The sequence below is a fragment of the Oncorhynchus keta genome, chromosome 11 (assembly GCF_023373465.1).
Source record: "Oncorhynchus keta strain PuntledgeMale-10-30-2019 chromosome 11, Oket_V2, whole genome shotgun sequence".
In the NCBI taxonomy this organism is placed as follows: Eukaryota; Metazoa; Chordata; class Actinopteri; order Salmoniformes; family Salmonidae; genus Oncorhynchus; species Oncorhynchus keta.
The window spans coordinates 23920176-23947485 of NC_068431.1; the positions used below are offsets into that span (position 1 = coordinate 23920176).

Below are 27310 nucleotides of genomic sequence, written 5' to 3' on the forward strand. Positions count from 1 at the left end.
GGCCTGTGCTAACAAGCTAACAGTTAGTAGGCCGGGGCTAAACAAGGTAGCAGTTAGCGGACCAGGGCTAAACAAGCTAGCAGTTAGCAGGCCGAATTAGCAAGCAAGGAGATAGCAAGGGCTAGGGAGTTAGCCTTTTGGGGACGTCGCGATGGGGTGAGTCTGTTTATTCCTCTTCTTGCGGTGACATCGATAGACCGGTCATGGGTCCGGATATTGTAGCCCAGGAGAATGCTACGGTGGTAGCACAGGGGCTCTGGCCGGGCTAGCTTCAAGCTAAGTGGGTGGAAACGCTAGCCAGGAGTAATCATCCGGGGTTGCGGTTAGCTAGATAGCTAGTTGTGAAGATCCAGCTGAAAAATGTTCCGTTTGCGGTGGGAATCCGGGGATAAAAAAATAAATAGGTCCGTTATGCTCTGGTTAGAGTCGCGTTGTTCGAACTGGCGAGAGCTTTCCGAGCTAAAGGTTAGCTGATGGTTAGCTGGCTAGCTGGCTAGCTTCAGTTGAGGGGTTCCGGATCCGAAGTAAATATAAATACTTTAGGAAAAATAGCTACATTGGGTGAGGCGGGTTGCAGGAGAGTATTTAGAAGGTGAGGTTTAGCAAAATATTTTAAAAGATATGCGAAGAAAAATATGTAAAAACGGAAAAAAAACGATATACAAGGGAAACGACACGACAGGACGTCTTACTCTTACTGCTACGCCATCTTGGAAGTATCAAACAAGTTTTTATTGGGAGGGTAGATAAAGCATTTGTATGAAAATCAATGAATTTTGCATGTGAAAACACAGAATCCTACTCATTACTCCATGTGCTTAACCTTCGCAGAGATAAAGAGGCAAAGCGAGAGGATTACTTCTGCCCAAAATCTGTCCAGGTGAAATAAGCAGACCATGTGACCAAGTGATTTTTTTGTATGGAGGTCTATGGGAGAGTGTTAAATACGCCGGGCTTATTTGATCTTATAGAAGTTACGTCATGTTTAGGCTGTTACAAATGTACTGATGTAAGTGGATGCACGTGGCATTCTGGCAACTGAGAAAAACAACTTAATAATAGCCTGTTGTTCACACGTGTATCTGCCCTCTCCTTTTCCCGCCTGCCTTCCATTTTTGCGTACGTGTATTTACATTTTTGGAGCAGTCACTTGACTATCTTGTCATTATATTTGATCATATTTGACCTACGTCACTTTTGTTTTGGCCAACTGGTTTTCTGTTCAACCTGATAATGAATTGCACCCATCTGGTGTCCCCAGTCTTAAACAGTCCCTGATTAGAGGAGAACAATGAAAAAATGCAGTGGAACTGACTTTGAGGGCCAGAGTTGAGTTTGAGAGGGCTAATGAGCAAATGCAATGAATTGTCTTCCAAGACATGGCCTTTTCCAATGACCTGCTAGCCCTACAATTATTTCAAAAGTAACTGATAACTCTAATATCAGATTTACTCTCAAGTGGTTTCCAAAAGCAGATTAAAAAAACACCCGTTTATGCCAGCGCTACCCAAACCTACTGTATTCCTTGAGCTCTAACATCCTGTAGGTTTACAGTCAAACCCTAATTTAGCACACCTGATTCTACTTATTAGCTGCTCACCAAGACCTTAACTAGCTGAAACAGGTATGTCAGGTTAGGGTTGGTCTGGAAACCTATAGGACGGTAGATCTCCAGGAAGAGGATTTGGCAGCCCTGCTTTATGCCTTTAAAAAAACTTGTGTAAAAGCATGAGGCAAATTTCATCATGTTCATCCAAGACAGCATCAATAACTACACCAGGTCAAACCGTTTAGCCAGTGGCAGACAGGACGTTGGCCAAACATCTTAAACCCAAACCTTACAAGAAACCAATGCCCTCCCTACATGTATGCTTTGAACTGTATACAATCCAGTGCTGTTTCCAGAACTTTCCTACACCACTGGGTAAGGTCCCCAGTGATTTTGCCATCACTCCACTGACAGTGCTAATAGAACATTATTCCCATTGATAGACGTATCACAGCAAATGGCATGCCATACGTTTCCCCTGTATAATAGTCTGATTGCCACTCATCACGAGAGCTGCCACCAGTCTACAACATCAGTCCACAATGCCATAGAGCTGTCAATCATCTGCTGACACTGCCAAATTAGAGTGCAAAGACCTTCAAGTCTCCAACAGGAACTTTCCTAACTGGCAATTTTTCTACCCAAGACACAAATTACAACGCAATTCGGAAACAAAAGTGGATCGTCTCAACTGAGCTAGACAGCATGATTGATGGCCGCTGTCACATCTGTGTTGTCCGTGATGTTTTGCAGTGTAAAAGTATGAATCTTACCACAACATTGGATGGGAGAGTGAATGAGAGGGCAAAAAAAGTATAATGTCAAGACATAAGGGAGCAAAAACATTATCAAGCTGTTGCTAAGTTTGACAGTCCTGCAAGCACGGTGTAGGACGCACATTCATTTACAAACTGCATAGTCTTTAGTATTTACCATCGTTTTTAATGACAAATGCCCAGTATGATGTTTCTGACAGTTTGACGAATGGACACTCGTAACCTCCTCCATATAATGTGTCTTTAATGGCCCACATTGATCCATTTGGCCCGGCAGTGCATTGTCCTCACCATGCACTGTTTTCTTCATTCATACTTCTTCTAATCCTTTTAGAGAGCCTGGCAGCCAAGGATGAAGTGGAAAGCGTTGAATAATTCATTCACAGTTGTCCCCAAATGAATTGAAGTGGGGACAGGCTTTTGGTGCACTAAATCTAGCTGAATCGTCAATTGATTGCGTCCATATATTAAGGTAACCAGTGATGTAGTAGTAAAAAAATAGGTGGGTACACTCCCTATACTTTCAATGCATTTGTTTGCAAAACATTTCCTCATGTTCCTGCCTGACATTGAGTGTGAAGCACTAGATAGAATAATACCCATCTGATGCCTTGGCGGTTTTCTCACAGATTTTTAGTCATGCTTGTTTAGCTCAGTTCGTCATGTATAATTTCATTTGTTGGATTTATTTTCAAATATGTTGTCTAAATATAGACAAATCACTTAGCAGTCACTTTATTACAATTCTTGCAGGCATAAATGCTTTATTTTTGGGAGTGGTTCATAATCAGAAGCAAGAGAGATGGAGACAAACTGGGAAAACAGTGAAGAAATGTCACTCCAGAACACATTTAGGTTTTTACACACTCCGGTGAGAATGTCTTTCCGAGCAGCCAAACATCCCTCACATCTTCCTCCTTTCTTTCTTTCATTCGAGCTTGCACATTAATGCCAAGCAAGATAACCTGCCATCTTCGCATCTGCCTGACATTAACAGACACTCTTAGCCACAGACATCGCTTATTGGTTTTCACAGAAGTGATTTCATCCCTTCATATTGGCTGCTTTTGTTGCCGCTTAATGTCAGTCTATGTTGTCTGTTATGACAACTAACTTAATATACATTTCCTTTCTCTGTTATTCCCTGATTCAATAGAGTAGAGTTGGTAGATCAACATTGACATCATAATGCATGCATTGCATGAGAATAGAGTGTGGTTTTAATTACACTCAATTCCAACCATGGATAATGACACCATCTGGTTTATGCATACAGGCATTTCATTAAACAGTTACCCTTTAACTATAATTGTAATGTGCACTTCATATAAAAGTTAGCAGGAAACAGATGATATTCAATGTAAATATTGAAAAATCAGGGCAGTTGTTTTAGTGCGGTTGGAGTGTCTCCAGTACTTTGGTATACTTTTTAACCAGTAGTTCTGAAAGTTGTATTTTATTTTTAAAATAGTGCTCACGGTCCCCAAAAATTATGTGCAGATATGTGCACCACATAATTGCTCTCCCTCTCACTCTGTGTGTGCATGATGTGCCTCATGCTAACTGTCACTCACATGGCAAGAGGCTGAAGCTCATTGGTTGAACTCAAATTGTTAGGGGGCTGTTCCACGTGGGGGAACACATATCCAGGCCCAAGCACAAGTGTCACGTTTTGACCATAGTTCTTTTGTGATTTCCTTGTTTTAGTGTTGGTCAGGATGTGAGCTGGGTGGGCATTCTATGTTGTGTGTCTGGCAGGAGCAGGAGAGGCAGCGATGTCAGGATTTCTGGACATGGGAGCAGAATCTGGACTATACTACTTGAGAAGAGATAGACAGGTGGGCGGTCGACCCAGGGAGAGTGTCGGAGCCCGCCTGGGATTCGCTGGAGCAGTGCGAGGAGGGTTACAGGAGAATGGAGTTAGAGAAACGAGCACGGCGGCGCGTTAGGAAGCCCGAGAGGCAGCCCCAAAAATTGGGGGGTGGCACACATGGAGTATGGCGAAGCCAGGTAGGAGACCTGCGCCAACTTCCTGTGCTTACCGGAGAGTGAGAGAGACCGGGCAGGCACCGTGTTATGCTGTGGAGCGCACGGTGTCTCCAGTGCGGGTGCATAGCCCGGTGCGGTACATTCCAGCTCCGCGTAACGGCCGGTCTAGAGTGGGCATCGAGCCAGGTAAGGTTGGGCAGGCTCGGTGCTCAAGAGCTCCAGTGCGCCTGCACGGTCCGGTCTATCAAGTGCCACCTACACGCACCAGCCCTCCGGTGGCAGCCCCCCGCACCAGGCTTCCTGTGCGTGTCCAGAGCCCAGTACTCCATGTTTCTCCTCCCCGCACTCGCCCTGAGGTGCGTGTCCTCGGCCCAGTACCACCAGTGCCGGCACCACGTACCAGGCCTACAGTGCGCCTCGCCTGTCCAGAGCTTCTAGAGTCTTCCGCCTGTCCAGAGCTGCTGGAGTCTCCCACCTGTCCAAAGCTGCTAGAGTCTCCCGTCTGTCCAGAGCTGCTAGAGTCTCCCGTCTGTCATGAGCCGCCAGTCTGCAAGGAGCCGCCAGAGCCGCCAGTCAGCCAGGATCCGCCAGAGCCGCCAGTAAGCCAGGATCCGCCAGAGCCGCCATTCAGCCAGGATCTGCCAGAGCCGTCAGTCGGCCAGGATCTGCCAGAGCCGTTAGTCAGCCAGAAGCTGCCAGGGCCGTCAACCAGCCTGCGCTATCTCTCAGTCCTGAGCTACCCCTCAGTCCTGAGCTACCCCTCAGTCCTGAGCTACCCCTCAGTCCTGAGCTACCTCTCGTTCAAGAGCTACCTCTCAGTCATGAGCTACCGCTCAGTCATGAGCTACCTCTCAGTCATGAGCTGCCCTTCAGTCCGGAGCTGGCCCTCAGTCCGGAAGAGTTTCCTCAGTCATGAGGCACCCCTCATTCCAGGGGCGCTCCTCAGTCCAGTGGGGCCCTTTGTTAGGGTTAGGCCAAGGTCGGCGGTGAGGGTCGCATCTCTAAGGACAATAAGGAGATGGACAAAGACAATGGTGGAGTGGTTTCCACGTCCAGCGCCACCACCGCGGACAGATGCCCACCCAGACCCTCCCCTATAGGTTTAGGTTGTGCGGTCGGAGTCTGCACCTTGAGGAGGGGGGTGATGTCACGTTCTGACCATAGATCTTTTGTGTTTTCCTTGTTTAGTGTTGGTCAGGACGTAAAAGCTGGGTGGGCATTCTATGTTGTGTGTCTAGTTTGTCCGTTTCTATGTATGGCCTGATATGGTTCTCAATCAGAGGCAGGTGTTAGTCATTGTATCTGATTGGGAACCATATTTAGGTAGCTTGTTTTGTGTTGGGGTTTGTGGGTGGTTGTTTCCTGTCTTTGTGTTCTCTTCACCAGATAGGACTGTTTCGGTTTTGCCACGTTTGTTATTTTGGATTTGTGTAGTGTTCACGTTATCGTCTTTCATTAAACATGTTGAACACGAACTACGCTGCATTTTGGTCCTCCTCTCCTTCGACGGAAGAAAACCGTTACAGCAATGTTTAAAAAAATACTTGGCAGTCGCCAAAGTTCCGGAGCATGTCTTAAAAAGGGGATATTGAAAATCCTGTACTGTGAATAAGAATTGGCTCAGCCGACGACATGTAAATGAGAGACAAACATCTGGACTGGATGCATTCATGTTGAGTGTTTCAGGCAGAAAGTGTGTGATCGTATTGAAGCAAGCAGCCCATGATTCTTGGAGCATGTTCACTGGAAACCAAAGGGCTGCTTTTACACGTAATTAGAAGACAAAACACGTTTTAATGTAAATTCATCAATATGGCTGACAGTACAGCTGTTCTGCTAGCCTGAAACAACTATTTAGCCTACATAATGCAGGCAATATTCATGTGAATCAATTGATGTAGGTGTTCTTTTAGAAGGAAGGTTGACACAAGACATGACATTTTAGATGGATAAATTAGGTCAGGCTGTAACAGCTTTGTTCGTCAGCCAAGGACTCCATACTTATTACACGGTCATGGAGCATTACATACAGTATGGGCGGCAAGTTAAAGCGGTGGGCCAATAACCGAAAGGTGGCTGGTTTGACTACCCTAGCTGACAAGGTGGAAATCTGTTGATGTGCCCTTGAGCAAGGCATTTAACTCTCATTTGTTATACGACAAGCTCTTAAAACCTCAGCAACACAGGTAATTAGAATTTTGATGACTAGAGACGATACGCTTTTAGAATAGATACACTGCTCTATTATACTCATTGATTGATTCTATGTTTTGACCTCAAAGGTTTGCAGTCTTACCTTTTGCAGAGCGATGTTTCCATATGATGTTAGGCTCTGGTCGTCCAATGGCCAGACACATGAGAGTTACATTGCTGCCCTCGTTCACTGTGATGTCCGTCGATATGTTTGTGATCTTCGCAGGTACTAAGAAAAGAGGAAACATAAACAAAGCACATTTAAGCAATAAGGGCCAATGGGGTGTGTTATATGGCAAATATACCATTTCAATGTTTAATGTCACATTCACAAGTACAGTGAAATGCCTTTCTTGCAAGCTCTAACCACAACAATGCAGTAATCGATACCAATGTAATACTAAAAATAACAAGGTAGAACATAAACACACAAGATATAAAAATAAGAAGAACACGATGAAGTAATAAGTAAGCATACTACATACATGGTCAGTTCCAGTATCATATTTACAATGTACAGGGATACTGGATCGATAGAGGTAGATTTGTATGGGGGTAAGGTGACTAGGAATCTGGATATATGATAAACAGAGTAGTACATCATCAGTAGGGTAAAACTAACCTGTCTCACGACGGGTGTGTAGAGACAGTATAAATGTATGTGCATATTATGTGTGTGAGTGTAACAGTTTAGCTTCCGTCCCTCTCCTTGCCCCTACCTGGGCTCAAACCAGGGAATGTTACCCATCGCTCCACCAAAGCCTCAAACAACTACTTCAAGTTCTCAGAGCGAGTGACGTCACCGATTGAAATGCTATTAGCGCGCACCCCGCAAACTAGCTAGCTATTTCACATAGGTTACATGAGCAAATGGTGGAGTGAGTATTTGCATGTGTGTTGGAGTATCAGTGTGCTTAGTGGGTAGGGCATTGTTCCTAGCCCTTTGTCGTGTTATATTGTGCGCATATAGCACAGATCCTGTGGTACCTTATTGATTTTACAAAGCAGTAACCAACATATTAAAACAATAAATTACATTGTTCGCCTAAATACTCACTTCTGATTTTTCAGAGGGTGTTGATTATTTCTCAGTAAATGCACAGCAAAAAAATATATTTAACTTGTAAAAAAGTAGTTCTAACATAAAATTGTAAAAAAGATTTGCACACCTACGAAAAGATAGGATGCAAGTGAATTGAGCTTGTGAGCGATTATTCATTGAGCAAACTTTTATCCAGCGTTGTTGCATGTCATTTCTGGCACATTTAGTGACCACTAGCTAGTAAAATGTTCCCAAGAGGCGAAACCAAAAGTGTTGTAAAACAGTGTTACATCTTTGAGTTGATCTTTCAAAAGTCAAATTTAGAACATTATTGGCATTGTTGAATTTGATTGTCATAAGAAGTTAGCTAACATTTTGCAGCGGTGCATAGCTAGCTAGTATTTTCCCAAGAAAATGTGTTACCAAGGCAACAAGCTAGTGCTGTGTGAATTTTTATTTAGACATTAGACTGCTATGTGAATTTGAACTTACAGTACATGTAACAATTGTCACATCCATTATTATAGTTAATCATGGTTATTAGAATGGATAGGGCAGACACATACAGTGACTTCAGAAAGTATTCACACCCCTTTTTCCACATTTTATTGTGTTACAGCCTGAATTTAAAATAATTGAATCTAAGATTATGTCACTGGCCTACACACAATTCCCCATAATGTCAAATGGGAATTCTGTTTTCAGAAACGTTTAAAATTAATAAAACCTGAAAAGCTGTCTTGAGTCAATAAGAATTCAACCCGTTTGTTTTGGCAGGTCCAAATAAGTTCAGTAGTAAAAATTTGCTCAGCCAAAAGTTTGGACCCACCTACTAATTCAACCTACAAATTTTCTTAATTTGGAATATTTTCTACATTGTAGAATAATAGTGAAGACATCAAAACTATGAAATACCACATATGGAATCATGTAGTAACCAAAAAAGTGTTGAACAAAAAATATATATTTTATATTTGAGATTCTTCAAAGTAGCCACCCTTTGCCTTGATGACAGCTTTGCATTCTCTTGGCATTCTCTCAACCAGCTTCAACTGGAATGCTTTTCAACAGTCTTGAAGGAGTTCCCACATATGCTGAGCACTTGTTGGCTGCTTTTCCTTCACTCTGCAGTCCAACTCATCCCAAAAAAATCTCAATTGGGTTGAGATCGGGTGATTGGGAAGGCCAGGTCATCTAATGCAGCACTCCATCACTCTACTTCTTGGTCAAATAGCCTAGAGGTGTGTTGGGTCAGTTTCCTGTTGAAAAACAAATGACAGTCCCACACTAAGCGCAAACCAGATGGGATGGCGTATTACTGCAGAATGCTGTGGAAGCCATGCTGGTTAAGTGTGCCTTGAAATCTGAATAAATCACTGACAGTGTCACCAGCAAAGCACCCCCATACCAACACAGCTCCTCCTCCATGCTTCATGGTGGGAACCACACATGCGGAGATCATCCGTTCACCTACTCTGCGTCTCACAAAGACACGGCGGTTGGAACCAAAATTCTCAAATTTCGACTCATCAGACCAAAGGACAGTTTTTCACTGGTCTAATATCCATTGCTTGTGTTTATTGGCCCAAGCAAGTCTCTTCTTATTAATGGTGTCCTTTAGTAGTGGTTTCTTTGCAGCCATTGAGGCCTGATTCACGCAGTCTGCTCTGAAAGGATGATGTTGAGATGTGTCTGTTACTTGAACACCGTGTGAAGCATTTATTTACGTGCCGTCCTTGGCCAGCTCTACCGCTATCTCTCTCAGAATGACCTTCTTGATCCAAATCAGTCAGTCTAGTCAGACTAGTCATTCAACTGAGACTGCTCTTCTCTGCATCACGGAGGCGCTCCGCACTGCTAAAGCTAACTCTCTCTCCTCTGCTCTCATCCTTCTAGACCTATCGGCTGCCTTCGATACTGTGAACCATCAGATCCTCCTCTCCACCCTCTCCGAGTTGGGCATCTCCGGCGCGGCCCACGCTTGGATTGCATCCTACCTGACAGGTCGCTCCTACCAGGTGGCATGGCGAGAATCTGTCTCCTCAACACGCGCTCTCACCACTGGTGTCCCCCAGGGCTCTGTTCTAGGCCCTCTCCTATTCTCGCTATACACCAAGTCACTTGGCTCTGTCATAACCTCACATGGTCTCTCCTATCATTGCTATGCAGACGACACACAATTAATCTTCTCCTTTCCCCCTTCTGATGACCAGGTGGCGAATCGCATCTCTGCATGTCTGGCAGACATATCAGTGTGGATGACGGATCACCACCTCAAGCTGAACCTCGGCAAGACGGAGCTGCTCTTCCTCCCGGGGAAGGACTGCCCGTTCCATGATCTCGCCATCACGGTTGACAACTCCATTGTGTCCTCCTCCCAGAGCGCTAAGAACCTTGGCGTGATCCCTGTCGTTCTCAACTAACATCAAGGCGGTGGCCCGTTTCTGTAGGTTCATGCTCTACAACATCCGCAGAGTACGACCCTGCCTCACACAGGAAGCGGCGCAGGTCCTAATCCAGGCACTTGTCATCTCCCGTCTGGACTACTGCAACTCGCTGTTGGCTGGGCTCCCTGCCTGTGCCATTAAACCCCTACAACTCATCCAGAACGCCGCAGCCCGTCTGGTGTTCAACCTTCCCAAGTTCTCTCACGTCACCCCGCTCCTCCGCTCTCTCCACTGGCTTCCAGTTGAAGCTCGCATCCGCTACAAGACCATGGTGCTTGCCTACGGAGCTGTGAGGGGAACGGCACCTCAGTACCTCCAGGCTCTGATCAGGCCCTACACCCAAACAAGGGCACTGCGTTCATCCACCTCTGGCCTGCTCGCCTCCCTACCACTGAGGAAGTACAGTTCCCGCTCAGCCCAGTCAAAACTGTTCGCTGCTCTGGCCCCCAATGGTGGAACAAACTCCCTCACGACGCCAGGACAGCGGAGTCAATCACCACCTTCCGGAGACTCCTGAAACCCCACCTCTTTAAGGAATACCTAGGATAGGATAAGTAATCCCTCTCACCCCCCCCCTTTAAGATTTAGATGCACTATTGTAAAGTGACTATTCTACTGGATGTCATAAGGTGAATGCACCAATTTGTAAGTCGTTCTGGATAGGAGCGTCTGCTAAATTACTTAAATGTAAATGTATTTGGGCTGCAATTTCTGAGGCTGGTAACTAATAAACTTATCCTCTGCAGCAGATGTAACTCTGGGTCTCCCTTTCCTGTGGTGGTCCTCATGAGAGCCAGTTTCATCATAGAGCTTGATGGTTTTTGCCACTGAACTTGAAGAAACATTCAAGTTCTTGACATTTTCAGGATTGACTGACCTACATCTCTTAAAGTAATGACGGCCTGTCCTTTCTCTTTGCTTATTTGAGCTGTTCTTGCCATAAAATGGACTTGGTCTTTTACGAAATAGGGATATCTTCTGAAATCCACCCCTACCTTGTCACAACACAACTGATTGGCTCAAACGCATTAAGAAGGAAATATATTCCACAAATTAACTTTTAACAAGGCACAACTGTTATTTGAAATGCATTCCAGGTGACTACCTCATGAAGCTGGTTAACAAAATGTCAAGAGTTTGAAAAGATGTCATCAAGGCTACTTGATAGCTACTTTGAAGAATCTAAAATCTAAAATCTATTTTGATTTGTTTAACACTTTTTTGTTACTACATGATTCCATATGTGTTATTATTCTACAATGCAGAAAATAGTAAAAAATAAGAAAAACCTTTGAATGAGTACGTGGGTCCAAACGTTTGACTGGTACTGTATATATACACTACCGTACAAAAGTTTAGGGTCACTTAGAAATACCCTTGTTTTTGAAAGAAAAGCGCATTTAATTTCCATTAAAATAACAGCAAATTGATCAGAAATACAGTGTAGACATTGTTAATGTTGTAAATGACTATTGTAGCTGAATTTTTAAGCCCATTATCAGCGACCATCACTCCTGTGTTCCAATGGCACGTTGTGTTAACTAATCCAAGTTTATCATTTTAAAAGGTTAATTTAATCATCAGAAAAACATTTTGCAATTATTTTAGCAGAGCTGAAAACTGTTGTTCTGATTAAAGAAGCAATAAAACTTGCCTTCTTTAGACTAGTTGAGTATCTGAAGCATCAGAATTTGTGGGTTTGATTACAGGCTCAAAATGGGCAGAAACAAAGATCTTCCTTCTGAAACATGTCAGTCTATTCTTGTTCTGAGAAATGAAGGCTATTCCATGTGAGAAATTGCCAAGAAACTGAAGATCTCGTACAACGCTGTGTACTACTCCCTTCACAGAACAGCGCAAACTGTCTCTAAACAAAATAGAAAGAGGAGTGGGAGGCCCCGGTGCACAACTGAGCAAGAGGACAAGTACATTTGAGTGTCTAGTTTGAGAAACAGACGCCTCACAAGTCCTCAACTGGCAGCTTCATGAAATAATACCCGCATTACACCAGACCCAACGTCAACAATGAAGAGCCAACTCTGGGATGCTGGCCTTCTAGGCAGAGTTGCAAAGAAAAAGCCATATCTCAGACTGGCCCCAAAAATAAAAGATTGGCCCCAGTGGTGCACCGCACTACCCTCTGCAGCGCCTTAAGGTCGGATGTCGAGCAGTTGCCATACCAGGCGGCTCTCGATGGTGCAGCTGAATTACTTTTTGAGGATCTGGGGACCCATGCCAAATCTATTCAGTCTTCTTAGGTGGAAAAGGTGTTGTTGGGCCCTCTTCATGGCTGTCTTGGTGTGTTTGGACCATGATAGTTTGTAAGTGATGTGGACACCAAGGAACTTGAAGCTCTCGACCCGCTCCACTACAGCCACGTCGATGCTAATAGGGGCCTGTTTGGCCATGTTTTTCCTGTAGACAACGATCAGCTCCTTTGTCTTGCTCACATTAGTGGAGAGGTTGTTGACCTGGTACCACACTGCCTTAATGATGGTGCTGGAGTCGTGCTTGGCCACTCAGTCATGGGTGAAAAGGGAGTACAGGAGGAGACTAAGCACGAACCCCCGAGTGGCCCCAGTGTTGACGATCAGCGAGGCAGATGTGTTGTTGCCTACCCTTTCCACCTGGGGCGGCCCGTCAGAAAGTCCAGGATCCAGTTGCGAGGTGTTTATAAAATAGAAACATTTCCTCATCAATCACACACAATGCCACACAATGACAAAGCAAAACCAGGTTTTTAGAAATGTTTGCAATATATATATATATATAAGGTATTTCAAATATATATATATATATATATATATTTGAAATACCTTAATTACATAAGTATACAGATCCTTTGCTATGAGACTCGAAATTGAGCTCAAGTGCATCCTGCTTCCATTGATCATCCTTGAGATGTTTCTACAACTTGATTGGAGTCCACCTGTGGTAAATTCAATTGATTGGACATGATTTGCGTTGTCATTATAGGGTATTGTGTGTAGATTGATGAGGAAAAAAGAAACCATTTTATTGATTTTAGAACAAGGCTATAACGTAACAAAATGTGGAAAAAGTCAAGGGGTCCGAATGCGCACTGTATATATTTGATGGGATGTATAGACAATATGGACAGTATATGGATAGAATATGTAGTATATATGAAGAATAGTATATGTACAGCAACAGTTAAATAGGATAGACCTTGACTAGAATACAGTATTTACATATGAAGTGGGTAAAACAGTATGTTAACATTATTTAAAGTGACCAGTAAGTGACCAGTGTTTCATGTACTGTACATAGGGGAAAGGGAAACAGGGATACCTAGTCAGTTGTACAACTGAATGCATTCAACTGAAATGTGTCTTCCGCATTTAACCCAACCCCTCAATCAGAGAGGTGCGGGGGGCTGCCAAAATCGAAATCCATGTCTTCAGCGCCGGGGGAACAGCAGAACAACATATTTTTAATTTGTCAGCTCGGGGATTCGATCCAGCAACCTTTCAGTTACTGGCTGCTGCCTCTAAGGTACAAGGTAGTTGCATGGACTTACTCTGTGTGAAATAATAGTGCTTAACATGATTTTTGAATGACTACCTCATCTCTGTTTCCCACACATACAATTATCTATAAGGTCCCTCAGTCAAGCAGTGAATTTCAAACACAGATTCAACCACAAACACAAGGGAGGTTTTCCAATGCCTCGTAAAGAAGGGCCCATATTGGTAGATAGGTAAAAATGAGGGATGCACGATATACCGGTGAACATATCGTAATCGGTCCATATTAGCTAAAAATGCCAACATCGGTATTGGCCGATGTCTAGTTTAACGCCCGATTTGCTAAATCGATGTCAAAGCTGAAGTGCTTACCTACATAACGAAAGGTACATGACGTAATCACGCCACGTAAAATGTTGAGCTATACGTGCAACACAGCATTCCTAAATTATCCCACAATGTCTGCTGTGTGGATCGAGCAGTCAACATTTCAGCGAGACAACTCAAAGGCAACTCAAAGCCAAGATAATGGAATTCATTGCCCTTGACAACCAACCGTTCTCTGTTATGGGTGATGTTGCCTTTCGCCGACTGGTCGAGCACCGGTTAACATTACCATTAACATTAAGTGTGCTATTCCATTCTGTTACTTTTAGATGTGTGTATTGTTGTGACTTGTTAGATACTACTACACTGTTGGAGCTAGGAGAACAAGCATTTTGCTACACCCGCAATAACATCTTCTAAAAATGTGTATGTGACCAATACAATCTGATTTAATAAGTAGTTTCATTGTAACGTTACATCTTTGAAAACTGATCTGCAGGCTGCTGCCTGCCGTGCCTTTAGCTAGCTATGTGCTTTTAGTAGGACTAGAGGTTATAACTGTTTGAACAGTAACAATGGTTACTTGCTTGCTCTTGAGGGACAACTTCATATTTATCATTAGCCTAGTTAGCTAGCTAGCAACTTGTTGTAACCAGGGCTTGTGTTCAAAATGTTTCAGGGTCTGATAACAATACCAGGCATTTAATTCAATGTCGAACAATTCAGTGCAGTAAAAAAAGGTTTTGAATAAGTCATGCGGCCATAGTTAGCTCTCTTTCCACTGCACTATGCACCGCCACTTGCCTGAGTTAGAATACCTCATGATAAGCTGGAGACCATACTATTTACCAAGATAGTTTTCGTAGCTGGCTACTTACCACCACAGGCCGATGCTGGCACTATTATCACACTCAACGAGCTGTATAGGACCATAAGCAAACAAGAAAATGCGGTGTCAGAGGAAGGACGTAAACATTGTAAGACTCAGCCAGCCAGGACATCTACTGCACGGCAAGAGGTGCGGGAGCATCATCAGAGGAATGTGGTCAGGAGATGGTGGATGAAGATGGAGTCTGGTGACAATCTTGTAGAGGGCTAGCTACTCTGGGAACCAGCCTGAGTCATGTAGCCACTGGACTTCTCCTTCATAACGTATGGCACCCACTTGGGTGTATGGCACCTGAAAGCTCTGTTCCGAGTATGAACTAGCTAGCCAGTCGTCCTCATTACAAGCCCTCTGCCTTAGCACTGCATTCCTCTACTGTATTTCCCATTACTCTCATGCTTCAGGTGACTCTTCAATTGATATACTGTATGCTTAGGCCTACGGTTAACTCAAGTTTACTCCAAATGCTAGCTACTTATCTATCGAACGTTAACCCAAAGCAACAACACTCTGGCATTCTGCTATAATGAATGGTCACTGGGTGGGGCTACATACAATCCTTTCCAGTTCATATGCGAAACCGTTACTGATGGTGGTGACCTTTTGAACGATCATCCAACTCGGAATAACAAGTCAGAAACTCAGGCATCATCCCAAAGCTCTGACTTCTACGACTTGAAAATCACTGATGTCACAATTTTTCACAGTCTGAGTTGTTTCTAATTTCCCAGTTGTCTTGAATGCACCAAAAGTAGTATGTTGTGGCCATGGTATACTGCATACTTTTTACTAAACAGTATGTGCTAAATAGTATGCGACGATGAGTACATACTACGCAGATTAAGTATGTACTACGCTAGTATGGTAGTATGGCCATTGTCTGGTGAATAGCAGGGGGCAGAGACTGCTAAGTAACTAGCATGAAGGACCAGGTGACCATGTTCCTCTAGCTTAATAATGGCAGTTGCCAAGCGATTAAAACATGCTCGGTCACAGGGCCCTGATGGTAGTCAGGAGTCCAAACCCCAGGACATAACTCACTCGGGTTCATGTCAGCACAGCGAGGGCTGGCGCTGGTAATTAATTGAAAAAGTAGAATCAAGGATGTTGTGGATGTTGGGAGGAGATTTCTTTAGGGTATTTATGTCATGATGGAGCCTTCGCCCTCCGTGAAGGTTTATCAGCCTTCTGTTCATAAATAAATGGCTCTAAATGGAATAATGTATGCACAATTTATCATTGGATAACCTAAAATGTGAACATAAAACAAAACTATAGGTAGAAACTGTAGTGTAAAACATTTTTAGAAGTAAAATGTAGATGGATTCTCAAGCTTTGTAGAGACTATTCGAACATCCCAGGTTTTATAGCAGGATGCTCTATCAAGAGTCAAACGGCAGAGGAAATTCTGATGAGGTCCCAGTGGATCTCATCTGTCAAGCTATTATCACTGTGAAACATAATTCTTAGCATATAATTGAAAATACTTTTCACTATGCATGAGGATGTAAGTGAAGGTAAAGTGCAACCGTGACTTTACATCAAGGAAAAGAGGAGTATGAAATACATGGTCACGTTAATGTTTCCTCAGAAAACTTGGCAGATAAAAATGTGTGTGTGTGTGTGTGCACGCCGGTGTGCTGTGCCCATCGTTGCAATATCTGTGCAACCTTGATTACTTTTTACAGTGGACACTCGCAACCTATAATAGACTCGAAATCTATCTATTTCGATCCAATTCATATTTAATTTGTATCCGACATGAATGGAATCTTTTCCCTTAAAAAAATGACCATGTACTTTTGGCTATTTTGATACATTGACATTTCACTGCACATCAAAGGCATTGTTCCAGCTATGTTCTCCGAATGTATAACGGATGTTCACAGCTCTTTTATAACCGATTAACATCAAACAGATCACTCAAGCTTTTCCAGCCTTTCTACCTGTACACATAGTCCCCAAAAACATCAGAGCCAACTTCTAGGATCTCACCCACATATATACAGTGCATTCGGAAAGTATTCAGAACTCTTGACTTTTTGATGTTACGTTAAAGCCTTATTCTAAAATTGAATAAATTGTTCGTTTTTTATCAATCTACACACAATACCACATAATGACAAAGCAAAAACAGATTTTTAGATATTTTTGCAAATGCATTTAAAATACAAAACTGAAATCACATTTACATAAGTATTGAGACCCTTTAGTCAGTACTTTGTTGAAGCACCTTTGGCAGCGATTACAGCCTTGAGTCTTCTTGGGTACTCCTGTATTTGGGGAGTTTCCCCCATTCTTCTCTGCAGATCCTCTCAAACTCTGTCAGGTTGGATGGGGAGTGTCGCTGCACAGATATTTTCAGGTCTCTCCAGAGATGTCCGATCAGGTTAAAGTCTGGGCTCGAACTGGGCCACTCAAGTGTTGTCTTGGCTGTGTGCTTAAGGTTGTTGTCCTGTTTGAAGGTCAACCTTCGCCCCAGTCTGAGGTCCTGAGTGCTCTGGAGTAGGTTTTCATCAATGGTCTCTTTGTACTTTGCTCCGTTCATCTTTCCTGTCTGACTAGTCTCCCAGTCCCTGCTGCTGAAAAACATCCCCACAGCATGATGTTTCCACCACCATGCTTCACCGTAGGGATGGTGCCAGGTTTCCTCCTGACGTGACGCTTTGTATTCAGTCTAAAGAGTTCAATCTTGGTTTCATCAGACCAGATAATCTTGTTTCTCATGGTCAGAGTCCTTTAGGTGCCTTTTGGCAAACTCCAAGCGAGCTGTCATGTGCCTTTTACTGAGGAGTGGCTTCCGTCTGGTCACTCTACCATAAATGCCTGATTAGTGGAGTTCTGCAGGGATGATTGTCCTTCTGGAAGGTTCTCCCATCTCCATAGAGGAACTCTGAAGCGCTGTCAGAGTGGCCATTGGGTTCTTGGTCACCCCCTTGACCAAGGCCCTTCTCCCCCAATTGCCCAGTTTGGCTGGGCGGCCAGCTCTAGGAAGAGTCCTGGTGGTTCCAAACTTATTCCATTTAAGATTGATGGAGGCCACTGTGTTCTTGGGGACCTTCAATGCTGCAGAAATGTTTTGGTACCCTTCCCCAGACCTGTACCGCGACACAATCCTGTCTCGGAGCTCTAAGGACAATTCCTTCCAACATCATGGCTTGGTTTTTGCTCTGACATGCACACATTCATTCCAATTAGACTAGTTTGGATTTCTCCCTGACCTATATGGCTGCCATATTCACCCCATTCTGTAACATTGAGGTTCTATGACAACCCGTCTAGTAATTTAATATGATTTCTATGGTCTAACTGTACCCTGATGTGAAAGTGTATTTCTTTCTCATAAAACACATCTCTTATTTAGTTGTGCGTAAAATCATTTAATTAGGATTGTGTTTTTTATATCAAATTGCCATGGAAACGTGAAAAAGTAGGGAGCTATTGAAGTAGTGATCGACAGCATCCACTTGAAAGCAAACAATTCTCTGAGACGCAAGCTAGTGAATTTCACTTCAATCCCTGTCTGCCCCTGAGAGATGCCACCAGAAACCCAGAGAATGAAAACTAACTAGACCCCTCAACATTGATATTAAATCTGCGCATAGGCGATAGATGTATTTGTGGAGTTTATTATAATTACTTGCCTATTACTACCTCCGGGGGATCATGGAAGCTAAGCTGTTTGTGCAGAACATGCTGAGTGAACATAACATTGGGTTTGTGTGGCAATTGCCACTTCCCTTACACTCTAATAATGTTATTAATGGGGCTGCGTTTATGGCAGTGGAATGGGCTGCTGCTTCATCACCCCCGTTAAAGTGGGTCATTTGGGCTGCTCTCACTTTATTAGAGGTTCAGAGAAAAGCCATCAGCATGGACTAGTTAATTGCATTTGCTGTCTTTGCTGTTGTAAACAGCACGTCGCCAGTCTGTTGTAGATGTGCAGGCATTTGTCTGTGAAAAAAATGCTGACATTTGTTTACAAAAATGTATGATTTGTCGAAGTCAACACGAAAACTGTTTTAATCTGTGCTAGACTTCTTTGAGTTGATTTTGCTTGGGGAAAATATTCAGCTGTGTGACATCCATATGCTGTACGTGCCTTGCAAAAGTAGTAAGACCCCTTGGATTTCTTCACATTTTATTGTGTTCACAAATTGGAATAAAACATTGAATGTAATTTATGTCAACCAGGAAGAAAAATTGGAAATATTTATTTTTAAAGATTAACAAAAATGTAATAACAAAAAAATTGGAATTGAATAACTATGCAGTTCCCTGAGTCAGTACATGTTAGAAACACCTTTGGCATCAATTATAGCTGTGAGTCTTTGGAAAGTCTACATTTACATTTAAGTCATCTGGATAAGAGCGTCTGCTAAATGACTTAAATGTAATGTAATGTAAATTTAGCAGACGCTCTTATCCAGAGCGACTTACAAATTGGTGCATTCACCTTATGACATCCAGTGGAACAGCCACTTTACAATAGTGCATCTAAATCTTTTAAGGGGGGGTGAGAAGGATTACTTTATCCTATCCTAGGTATTCCTTAAAGAGGTGGGGTTTCAGGTGTCTCCGGAAGGTGGTGATTGACTCCGCTGTCCTGGCGTCGTGAGGGAGTTTGTTCCACCATTGGGGGGCCAGAGTCTAAGAGATTTGCAGACCTGGATTGTGCAACATTTGCCCATTTATTATTTTCAAAATTCTTGAAACTCTGTCAATATGTAGGGATCATGGCTAGACTACGATTTTCAAGTCTTGCCATAGATCTTCAAGTGGGGTTAAGTCCAAAAAGTAACTTGGCCACTCAGGAACATTCACTGTCTTCTTGGTAAGCAACTCCAGTGTAGATTTGGTCTTGTAGATGTTGTAGGTTATTATCCTGTGGAAAGGTGAATTCCTTTCCCAGTTTCCGGTGTAAAGGAGACTGAAGGTTTTCCTATAGGATTGTGCCTGTGCTTAGCTCCTCCCGTAAATTTTTATCCTGAAAAACTCCTCAGTATTTGCCGATGTTAAGCATACCCATACCATGATGCAGGCACCACTATGCTTGAAAATAAGGAGGCAGTTGTGTTGGATTTGCCCCAAACATACGGCTTTGCATTTAGGCCAAAAGGTGTATTCCTTTCCATTTTTTTGCAGTATTACTTTAGGGCCTTGTTGCATACAATAATATTTTGAATATTTCTGTATATTGGCCTCATAGTAACATCCCTGAGCAGTTATATTCCTGTCCTGAAGCTAAGTTCAGAAAGACAAATGTATCTTTGATGTGTCTGGGTGGTTTAATACATAATAAAAAGCATCTGCCAATCAGTGACCTTCTTAATGAGGATTTCGAAAATCTCCCCGGTCTTTGTAGTTGAATCTGTGCTTGAAATTCAATACTTGACTGGGGGACCTTACAGATGTGTGGGGGACAGAGGAAGGGTTAGTCATAAAAAAATGTCAACCCCTATTATTTCACACAAAACATAATGTAATTTGTAAAGCCACATTTTACTCCTGAACTAATTTAGGCTTGCCTAAACAAAGGGGCTGAATACTTATGCAACAACTACATTTCAGTTATATTATTTTTGATCTTCTGTGAGTGAAATTCGAAACAATGCTAGATAAAAAGCTATTGGGTTTTTAAAAAGTGTATTATCTTAATTTAAAATGTTTCCAACACGCAATGTAATTGTTCTGAACAGCAAGCCGACCCACGGGTTGAAAGAATGTTTTCATTCAGGCCGCCAGCAGATTTTTATGCAGCTCACCAGCTGGGAACCATTGGTATTCTACCCCAAGCAGGACCCTACTAATGATTAGCAGATAGGCTGAAGCATGGGATTGCCTCTTTACAGTGCATTCAGAAAGTATACACACCCCTTGACTTTTTCCACATTTTGTTGTGTTACAGCGTGAATTGCAAATGGATTACATTTGTCACTGATCTACACACAATTCCACTTTGAGATAATGGTGTATTATGTTTTTAGAACAGTTTACAAATTCATAAAAAAGGAAAAGCTGAAATGTCTTAAGTGTTCAATCCCTTTGTTATGGCAAGCTTAAATAACTTTCGACTAAATTGTGCTTAACAATAAGTTTCATGGACTAACTATGTTCAATAATGGTGTTTAACAATATTTTTGAATGACTACCCCATCTCTGTAGCCCACACATACAGTTACAGTGCTTTCAGAAACTATTCATACCTGTCACGTTGGCATCAAGGATCGGGAGACAGACGCAGGAATGTGTAGTAAGGGTTTTTATTAAGCCCAAATTACGGCGTGCCGTGTAAAGGCACAGGGACGAAGACCAAACAAACACAACAAAACAGTGTTGAACACCAAACAAAAGAGAGGAGTGTAATGAATACTCAGGGAGAAAAAGGTGTAGATTCGCGAGCAGAGAGCGGCAGATGTTTATTAAGCCTTCACGGAAGGCAGGAATCGTGGTCACAGGCAGGCGATGGTCAAACGCAGGTAGGCAGTCAAAAACAAACAATACCTCACAACCATACAAACAGAAATAACTAAATAGGGAGCTGATGAGACCAGGTGAGAAACAAACACAGGTGAAATCAATAAACAAAAATGAAAGACAGGGCTACTTTCCGGAACACAAAGAAACAGGGCGACGTTCAAGAACACAAAGAAAAAGAACACAAGGTGACTAGGAAAAGAAAAGCAGAACCTTACAGGAGTACCTCAAATAAATAACAGACGCACACAATGATTAACCCACGGGACGAGACCCGTAATCATCTGTGCAATCCACAATGGCACGAAAGCCAAAACACACAGCACAGGTACTCACACGCACCAACGGACATTGTTAAAATAGTCAACAGCCCTATGGAAACCAAAGGGCACACTTATACAAGTACTAATCAGTGGGAATAGGAGACAGGTGTGCGTAATGAATGTTCCGGAGGGACAGTATTACTTTAGTGCTATGTTGCAAACAGGATGCATGCTTTGGAATATTTTGATTCTGTACATGTGTCCTTATTTTCACTGTCAATTAGGTTAGTATTGTGGAGAAACTACAATATTGTTGATCCATCCTCAGCAACTGTTTTAAAGACGCCATTGATAAATCCATGAGCGGTTTCCTGCCTATCCGGCAACTGAGTTAGGAAGGATGCCTGTATCTTTGTATTGACTAGGTGTATTGATAAACCATCCAAAGTGTAATTCATAACTTCATCCTGCTCAAAGGGATTTTCAATGTCTGCTTTTTAAGTTTTTACCCATCTACCAATAGGCGCCTTTCTTTGCGAGGCATTGGAATACTTCCCTGGTCTTTGAGGTGTAATCCGTGTTGGAAATGTACTGTTCGATTTAGGGACCTTACAGATAATTGTGCGGGGTACAGAGATTAGGTAGTCATTCACAAATCATGTTAAACACTATTATGTTTAACATTGCACACAGAGTACGTCCATGCAACTGATTATTTCAATTGTTAAGTTTAACTTATTTAGGCTTGCTATAACAAAGGGGTTGAATACTACATTTAATACATTATAAATTCAGGCTGTTAAACAACAAAATGTGGAAAAAGTTCAGGGTTGTGAATACTTTCTGAATGTACTGTATCTGTAAGGTCCCTCAGTCAAGCGATGCCTCGCAAAGAAGGGCACCTATTGTTAGATGGGTGAAAAAAAAGCAGACATTGAATATCCCTTTGATCATGTTGAAGTTATTATTTACACTTTGGTTGGTGTATCAATACACCCAGTCACTACAAAGATACATTCGCCCTTCCTAACTCAGTTGACGGAGAGGAAGGAAACCGCTCAGGGATTTCACCATGATGCCAATGGTGATTTTAAACCAGTTAAAGAGTTTAAATGGCTGTAATAGGATAAAACTGAGGATGGATCAACAACATTGTAGTTACTCCACAATTCTCACCTGCGAACACACACAAGAGACAGTCATATCAAACCACATTCCGAAAGCAACTCACGTTTAAATTCTGTCAAGGCCGCTTGCATTTCTAAATGAACCACATCTAAAACGAGGCCAAATCAGGAAGTGCAGTCGCCCTTTAAGCTTTACATCTGTGCTTTACCATGTGCTCCTAGTGCACGCCCCCTCTAATATAGTCTTACTATGTAAATGTTAATGGGAAAGCAGTGAGAAGCAGACCAAATAGCCGAAGAACTCAGTAGGTGAGAAATTGATGAAGAGAGCACCTTTAATGTGTTACACAAGCATAAGCTTAGAAGCAGGCTCCAATTTCTATTCTCCTAATGTTGCCTGAATATTTCGAATGCCTCATTACTTGCTTTTGATGGACTAGAGAAGAGGCTCCTCTCCATCCAATAATGAGTCCTAAAGCTTATTACGCCAATGTGCATTGAATTGAGAGGCCAATCCTTTTTCTTTTAGACACCCCTTATGCTAGAGAGGACTCAGGCCTAATCTAAAAACACAGTCACATCATTACATTTGAGGAAACCATAGAGGATCCAGTAGTCTGTTGAGAAGGCTTTATAATTGAATTGATTTACACCTGCCCTTTGACACATCATATTGTGCGTGACATTTTTCTCTGGAGAAAGCATACGTTTCGAGGCCACCCTGGAATGGCCATCAGAATGAAAGGCCTCCTCACTATGTCTAATATGAGCGCCTGTGCCATGCCAAGCACCCCACGATCAGGGTCCATGCACATTCGCCACGTGGGCCACCACGGTTGGGAAGGCTTAACGGATTAGCGTTGTCTCGAAGCACTCACCAAATCCCATTTTCAGGCAATTGAATCAACATGTAATTTCTGTCAGATTTACCACCCTTATGCTACACACTCTTATCTTATAAATATACTAAAATGTAAAGTTAGAGAACATAGAGGTAGTAGGTGCCAGTTACATGGTTTTAACTAGACAGTACATGTTAATATAGTATCTATGAAAAAAATATTTGAGATCAAACAACAACCTCATAGACAAACATTCCAAAATGCACTTGCTCTGTATCACTTATTAATAACTCATATTTAACATAACAACATAAATCATTCATGTTAAACCAACAGATTTAAATGGCAGTCCCATTTGATTTGTATGGATTGTAGGGGTGTAACGGTTCCCCAAACCCATTTGGGTTCACGGTTTGGTTTCAATACAGCGGGAAAATTCACATGTTCAATGTTCAGCATTCACAATGTTCCTGGCATTGTCTGTTGTGACCGGATTGTTATGTTGGGCCTCTCAAGTTTCCACTCTGATGCTGCCTTTGTAACCATGTGGGAGGTGGGAATTTACCAGTTGTTAAGTTGTAAATATCAGTTGGATGCAGTCATGTGATTTGAACTCGTCGAGAAACGCCAATTTGCTAATGGCCAACAAGCTGTGTCAACCATAAACTAAAAGTACAGCTGTTATGGTTGTAAACAAATTATAGAAACAACATTAGTAGATTGCGTTTTATAAATATTATTATTTTTTTGCATTCAATTGCTGAAAATGCTGTTATAGAGTCCATTTCCTTAGTAGGGGACATCAGAGGTCACCATGTGGGAGAAGTGGGTGCTCAGGTTGATAGACACGTTTCCCACTAGTAATTACCAGTTTGAGGGCCGTTTAAGTGAATTTTTCCCAGTCGTATGTGGTAAATCCCCATATCCCACTTGATTACGAACACACCATGACACTGCCTCCTTCAGTGCCAGATGTACACTTATGAATCTCATAAAGGAGTTGTGTCTCTCCCACTGAGGGGTAATGTGATGGGCACTGTTAAGTAAGCGCAACACTGGGTGCATTGAAAACTTGGTTTGCTTGCATTATATAGAGCGGGTAATACCTGTTTGCTGAAATAAGTGCAAGAGGGAAGTTCTTACGTGGCCCGAGCACTTTCACGAGTTGCTGAAACCCCATATTTGCAGCTATAAACTAAAGACTGTAAAAAATATAAACATAGCCTTTCGTTCTTGTAATTTCTTTGGCCCGATCAGAGTAATCTACCAAGGGCTGCTTGAATACAGAGGGGAGACATGTTGTGTTGTTCCAGTATACTGGGGTGATGTCAACGTAAATGTGTCGACATATTTGAGGTGTTGGCAGTTGCATAGGCTATTCCCCTTGAGCGTGGTGACATACCGTTAACGTTTTATCCACAACTCTCTGTCCATCGTCATTGTAATCTACTGGGGAGCCAACATTTCCCAAACTGGAGTTATTAAATGATGATGCAGGATCCTCCAATTCTGGTTTATCAACTCCACCACTCGCCATCCTACAGAACTAGTTCCGGCTGCGTCTTACAAAATGACAGTTTGCTGCGTCAATTCATTTTATATATTTTTGTTATGCATTCATTCGGGTTCACAGCATGGACCAAACAGAGGTTCCCATACACCCCTAATGGATTGTGATGTCAAGTAGATTTTGAGATATGGTGTAAATATGCCTTTCTCTTAGCGTAGACGCATGAAAAAGTAAAAATGACAGATATTCCAGTGTGTTAGAGGAGGCTATGCTGGTGTAATCCATTAGATGTGTGACCCATTCTAAATGATTCGATGTGTGACCCATTCTAAATGATTCGATGTGTGACCCATTCTAAATGATTCGATGTGTGACCCATTCTAAATGATTTGATGTGTGACCCATTCTAAATGATTCGATGTGTGACCCATTCTAAATGATTCGTTGTGTGACCCATTCTAAATGATTCGATGTGTGACCCATTCTAAATGATTCGATGTGTGACCCATTCTAAATGATTTGATGTGTGACCCATTCTAAATGATTCGATGTGTGACCCATTCTAAATGATTCGATGTGTGACCCATTCTAAATTATTCAATGTGTGACCCATTCTAAATTATTCGATGTGTGACCCATTCTAAATTATTCGATGTGTGACCCATTCTAAATGATTCCCATGGGCACTGTATTGAGCATATGGTCAGCAAACCTTATTCCATTTGACTTATGAGTCACTGTCTGCACTGGTGCGAGGGCAGTACATCCCATGGTATCAAAAGGGAGTTAAACATAGCAAAACACACCTGGCCCGTCTCTGCACCACAACTCAGCCTCATTTTCTAGCTGCTATTACCATGAGTTTAACAATTCTGAGAATCAGAATGCACTCAAATTTGTAGGGCTATCAATTGAGCTCTTTTCCACTTCTCACATTCCAGCTCTTTTCCACTTCCATCAACTCTAGTACTGGAAGTAAACTTAAGGTATGCAGCAAAGAGCTTTACTTTAGATAACATATTCCTTTTAAAAGTGTGTCTTGAATGCAGTTGGCTCAGGTTTAGCTTCTCCATACAGTCACCATGGAAGCAGGTGCCTTATTCCTGGTGGTATCAGTGGACAAGGTCACTTGGCTGATTGACATTTCCCTCTGGACTGGAGGCCTTCCCTCTGTGCAGGTTAACATGGAACTCAATTTCAGTGGCGGTGGTAGACGGGAGGGCCTGTGGGGGCCAGAAGGACCACTAAGGCAGTACTGTCCTTATGGACTTCCCAATCGTTCTCTCTACTGCCGTAAAGCTGGGTTCCTACTTGGTTGGCTGACTACAGTTTTTATTACTACTAATCCTATTACGCTGGCTCTGACGCTTGACTGATGTGGCAGGGCTTGCAAACTATCACAGATTACAAAGGGAAACCCAGCCGCGAGCTGCCAAGCGATGCAAGCATACCAGACAAGCTAAATGCCTTCTATGCTCGCTTTGAGGCAAGCAACACTGGACGATGCATGACGGCACCAGCTGTTCCGGACGACTGTCTGAGCTTGTTCTCCATAGCCGATGTGAGTAAGAGCTTTAAACAGGTTAACATTCCCAATGCCGTGGGGCCAGACGGAATGCCAAGTGTCTTCAATGACATTTTCAACCTATCTGTGACCTGGTCTGTAATACCAACTTGTTTCAAGCAGACCACCATAGTCCCTGTGCCCAAGAATGCCAAAGTAACCTGCCTATATGACTAATCACCCCATAGCACTCACATCTATAGCCATGGAATGCTTTGAAAGTCTGGTCATAGCTGACATCAACACCATCATCCCAGTCACCCTGCCCATTCCAATTCGTATATTGCTTTAACAGATTCACAGATGACGCAATTTCTATTGCGCTTCACACTGACCCTCACCCACCTGGATGCTGTTTATTGACAACAGCTCAGCATTTAACACCATTGTGTTACCAAGCTCACCACCAAGCTCAGGACCCTGGGACTGAACACTTCCCTCTGCAACTGTGTCTGGGACTTCCTGACGGGCCGCCCCTAGGTGGTGAGAGTAGGCAACAACCCATCCGCCAAGCTGACCATCAGAGCGTGACCCCCTCAGTCCCCGTCTGTACTACCTGTTTACCCATGACTGCGCCGCCACACATGACTCCAACACCATCATCAAGTTTGCTAACGACACGACGGTAATAGGACTGATCTACGGCGACGATGAGGCAGCCTATAGGGAGCAAGTCAGAGACTTGGCAGTGTGGTACCAGGACAACAACCTCTCCCTCATGGGTCATTCCATGTAATTTCAGCAAGCCATGTCAACCACCATTTCAGATTGTTCTGAAAGCATTTCTGTAATTAGAAACAGATAAGATTAGCATTCCTGAAACATTATTT

The 27310-nt window shown here is 42.8% G+C and overlaps 1 protein-coding gene across 2 annotated transcripts in view; it reads right to left on the bottom strand.

Moving 5' to 3' along the window:
* Positions 1-27310, bottom strand: part of LOC118389959 (opioid-binding protein/cell adhesion molecule-like) — a 351866-nt gene that overhangs the window by 47639 nt on the left and 276917 nt on the right. For both annotated transcript variants that reach the window (XM_035780004.2, XM_035780003.1), the window contains one exon: positions 6611-6736. In XM_035780004.2, coding sequence (XP_035635897.1) covers positions 6611-6736 — 126 coding nt within the window. The remainder of the gene's footprint in view (positions 1-6610; positions 6737-27310) is intronic.